We start from the raw sequence: 4,925 nt of genomic DNA, 5'->3' as shown, positions 1-4,925 counted from the left end.
TCTGGAGATCCATAGTGACCAAGGAAGGAACTTTGAGAGCGATCTATTTCAAGGAATCTGTGATAAACTAGGCATGAAGAAGACTAGAACCACGGCCTATCACCCGCAATCGGATGGAATGGTGGAGCGTATGAATAGGACAGTCGGCAAGTATTTGACAAAGATGGTGTCCAATCATCAACGAGACTGGGACCAGTACCTTCCGTTCTTCGCAATGGCCTATAGATCTGCTGTTAATGAATCAACTGGCCAAACACCAGCAAAAGTCCTATTTGGACGTGAGATGCGTCTACCCTGTGATCTAGAGTTTGGATGTCGACCTGGAGAAGATGTTGCTGGTGAGGATTACGTGAATGAATTACGAAGAAGAATGGACGATATACATGAGTTGGTCCGTTCTAATCTTCAGATCGCTAGCGACCGAATGAAGAAACGATACGATACCCAAGCCGAGAAGGGATGTTTCAAGGAGAACGACAAAGTTTGGCTTTATAATCCAAAGAAGCGAACAGGTTGTTTTCCCAAGTTGCAGCAGTTCTGGGAAGGTCCGTACCTCATTGTCAAGAAAATCAATGACGTTGTCTACCGAGTAAGCAAGATTCCTAGGGGAAAGCCGATGATAGTCCACCATAACCGGTTGGCGCCGTACGAGGGAGACCACGACGTAGATGAAGAAGTGGAGGTAAACCAAGTTCGATAAATACCTGACCTCACGTTTGAGGAGTTCATGGGGGCCTATGGAGGTACCGGTAAAGCAAGACATGGTGTTACCACTGAAGAAAAGCGAGATTTACTCGCACTTCCCAATGACTATTCACTGGCCCATACCATCCCGGCCAGTATCAAAGACGCACGAGGGTTGGCATCCGCCTTCCGAATGAAGTTTGGTCGAGTTGCAGAACTTCAATGCCAACTGCCAGCTCCTGGCAAAGTATTGAAACTCCAAGATGCATCACGTTACCTATTCTATCTGGTAACAAAAGACACTGTTCATGACCAACCTACCTACCAAGATGTATGGGATGCATTAATTCAATTGAGAGAGCACGTGTTGGAGTCCGACGTGCAAAAGTTAGCCATGCCAAAGTTAGAATGCAGCCAATTAGACTGGAGAGTTATCCGAAATATGGTAGAAGAAATTTTCCAAGACACCGAGGTCCAGGTGTTAGTCTGTTGCAATCCGCATAGTTACTGGTGCGGAGAGAAGACCGTCCCCTGTCACTTTTATAAAACTGGGAGTTGTAAAAGAGGGTCCAGTTGTAGATACCAGCATCCAGTTCCAGTCCCGACAAGGTTCCAGGAGGAACCATCTTTTAAGGAGGGGGCAATGTGACGAGTTTCTAACTGAGGCCGGCCCTGCCCCTAGCAGTCAACAAACAACGGCGACACGTTATCGACGAGTAATGTCTCCGCTAACCCAGAATTTTCCCGATGATAGGCAGAGGCCTGCCTCAGGTGTTCCAAATGTTCTCGAAGCAGAGCCGTATCTATATAAGCGGATGATTTTTAAGCAGCAGGCAGTCAGTCAATGAACGAGCCGCGACGCGTGATATAATTGTATTCGAATCGGATTTAATGAAATGTATATATTAGTTATCGAAGTTATTATGTTTAGTTAATTAAATCATAAATTTGAGTTGTAAATAAATTAGATGTGTTAGTTGGCGTTATTTGTAATTATTAAAATAAATAAGTGATGTAAATAAAATAATATAAGTAAGTCTTCCTTTATTTAAATTAAACTTAGTGCCTAAATATATAAATAAATAAAATAGTAGAGTCAATCGCGTAACAGTACCAATCCCCTTAAAATAAAAATATATTAGGATATAACTATAGTCGTATAGCTACTGACGAAACCTGGCACACGAGGAACTCGCGTTTTATCTTGTTGTTTATTGTTAAATAACGCATTATTCTTATATAAATAAAAGAGAATTGATGTTAAAATATAAAGTAAATATTACGAAGACAAAAAATTAATCCACTTAGTAGCTCTATTTAAAATATTTTGTTATACCCCAAGAAACGAAACGTTTTGAAAATCGAAAAAGTTCTGACCGCTGTTTTTTATCTGGAATATATTGAGGAAGTCGATAGAAAAGGGGTACCATCGCAGGGGTATCGAAATTTTTACTGTATCATCGATTGTTTATTCACATTTTAGCAAAAAAAAATGACTTTTTAATTCATTCCAATATTGTGAAAAAACTACGCATTGGAGATAAAAACGTTAGCAGACGACTTTCTTGAAAATACTAACTGTTTAAAATAAAATTTTCTAACTTAAAAAATGTTTATAAAATAAAGTTATTACAAACTAAACCCGAAAACAAGCATTTCTACAATTGTTTATATTGATTAAAATACAGAAATAGTATATTAAGTATGGAGAACGGTAAGGGTTTACCGATCGAAGACAATTATTGTCTGAGATCGGTTACCCTTAACGTTCGACATGCTTATAACGTTTTTTTCACTATTGATACCATTATAAATTATAAAATTAAACATTTTCGTCATATTGACTAGTTTCATTCATTTTATCAAGATAGATACTTTGGTTGTTAGGTAGTAACTAGGGTGCATAACAACAATGGAGAATTAAGTTTTTATTTAGTTGTCAATAATTTTAAGTACAATTTTGATTATTATAAATGAAAATATGAGCGAAAGTGAATTTGAAGAAATTGAACGGGCTTGGGAAGAAAGGCGTTCCGCAATTATTCCCGAAAAATCCAAAATCCGTTATCAAAATACCTACCAAAGTTTTAAAAAATGGTGCGAAGGCAAGAATTTAAGAATCGAAGAAAATACTCTATTGGCATATTTCGTTCAAAGACATATGCAGTTGAAAGCTCCTGGAAGCCTCTGGGCATAATATTCAATGATTAAATCCACCGTTTTTCTTTATGATGGCATTGATATTTCCAAGTTTTCAACTTTGATCACGTATTTGAAGAGAAAAAATGTTGGCTATAGGCCTAAGAAAGCGAGCATTTTTACACGGGAGCAATTTGAAAAATTTCTGATGGAAGCACCGGATGAAGAATTTCTAGTTCACAAGGTAATACAAGCTAGTTTAGGTAAAAGAAATACTCTAATGAATATTTTTTCATAATTTGTAGGTCGCAATGATATTGGGAATATCTGGTGCCTGTAGAAGAGAAGGATTATATAATATTCCTATGAATGACATCCAACAAACCGATGGTTTAATGATTGTAAAAGTACCCAATACAAAAACGAACATCCAGCGTACTTTTACAGTTGTTAATAAACCAGACGATAAAATTCCATATTTAAAAATTCTGCAAAAGTATATAAAACTTCGTCCATTACAAGTAACGTCTATTCGGTAGACTTACACCGGTCATGGATTAAGAAATAAATGAACGAATTTACTGGTCCGCTGTAGTTTGACTATCTACACATGGGCGCAGTAATTTTTTATTTGAGGAGGTTCTTATATAAATCAAATAATTTTAAATTTTAGGTGTTTGTATAGCCTCAGAAGCCTAAGCGAGATAATTTCATGATTCTTTATAACAGTTCATTATCCGTAGCCAAAAATCAATATACCTATTATTAATTGTTGCATGAATATCAATATAATAAAAATAAAACAAATTATAACTTATAAAAGGTAGAAGGCTAAACGTTGCTGTATTGTTGATGTTTTAATTTAATCTCTAAAATGGTTTTCTATAAAGTCACAATCAATTTAAGTGATATATTGACGTTGGATGTTTTTAAATTAAAGTCAATTGACGCGTGTAAAAAGCAATTATATGACATTGTAAACTAATTTTAGCTTGTTTTATTTTTTTTTCAGATCGCATGTTTTCTATGTTAGTCATGTATATTTTATAGTTTATATGTATAATGGGGTATTTTTCCCGTAAATAAAAATTATTAAAAACAATATTATAATATTACGTATGTACCTACAATATCTACAAATAGTTTCGATTTCAAACAAATCACACCTACTAAAATGATCACGCCTTGAAAAGGATCCGGTAATCCTACAGCAGGGCATTATGTAAACATCAAATATTTAAGTAAAATGCTAAATATTATTAAGTCAATATACGTACCAATTTTTTTTACTAAAATGATTTAGTCGTTATTGTTCACACTATCATCGCCATCGCTGTCATCATCATCGCTGTCATCACCGTTAATTGTTATTATGATTGGGCTTATTTCGTTAATTTTATTTTCACGAATCCACCAATCTTCAATTAATTTTTCGCACTTGTATATACAGTTCCGCCATACTTCTGGAGTTGCAATTGAAAGTGCTTCTCGCCAAGTTTCCCAAACCGCTTCGTCTGTATACCCATTAGGCCCAATATGGTTGTCGTAATATTGTTTTGCTATTCCCCATATATATTCGATGGGATTAAACTGGCAGTGGTATGGTGGAAGACGTAAAACTTGATGCCCGTAACTTTCAATAACCTGATCCACCACAAAGATTTTTGGTTTTGCATGTTCTTTTGCCAAACATAACAACTCAGACTTTAATATATGCTGTGGAATATATATGCGTTCATTTGTTAGCCATTCTTTAATCTTATCTACATTCCACGAATTTGTTGGACTTTTGTTTAGTATTTCTGAATGATAAGGCGCATTGTCTAAAATAATTACGCTGGGCTCACTTAATCCGGGAAGAAGTTTTTCACGCAACCATTTCACAAACATTTCCGTGTTCATATTGTCATGATAGTCACTGTTTTTTGATGTAGACGAAAATATTAAATCAGCACCTTCTATAAAGCCTGTCTTCCCTCCCGCGTGCAGAATTATATGTCGCTTCCCTTCTCCACTAGTATGCTTGATCGATTTTATGTTGTCATCTTGCCATATTCTCTTGGTAGCACCCTTAGAAAATATCCATGTTTCGTCTAAATATA

The 4,925-nt window shown here is 35.8% G+C and overlaps 1 protein-coding gene across 1 annotated transcript; it reads right to left on the bottom strand.

Annotated features, from left to right (window-relative positions):
- Nucleotides 1-4,122: 4,122 nt before the first annotated feature.
- On the bottom strand, nt 4,123-4,725 carry LOC126892920 (uncharacterized). Its single transcript, XM_050662839.1, has one exon. It carries the CDS (start codon nt 4,723-4,725, stop codon nt 4,123-4,125), a length of 603 nt encoding a protein of 200 aa, XP_050518796.1.
- Between the last annotated feature and the right edge of the window lie 200 nt (nt 4,726-4,925).

The sequence above is a fragment of the Diabrotica virgifera genome, chromosome 1 (assembly GCF_917563875.1).
Source record: "Diabrotica virgifera virgifera chromosome 1, PGI_DIABVI_V3a".
NCBI classification, from domain to species: domain Eukaryota; kingdom Metazoa; phylum Arthropoda; class Insecta; order Coleoptera; family Chrysomelidae; genus Diabrotica; species Diabrotica virgifera.
This window is presented reverse-complemented; position numbering and strand designations above follow the sequence as displayed.

What these genes read in the sequence shown, in the direction of transcription:
- LOC126892920 (XM_050662839.1), bottom strand. Translation starts at nt 4,725, where the DNA reads ATGAACACGGAAATGTTTGTGAAATGGTTGCGTGAAAAACTTCTTCCC.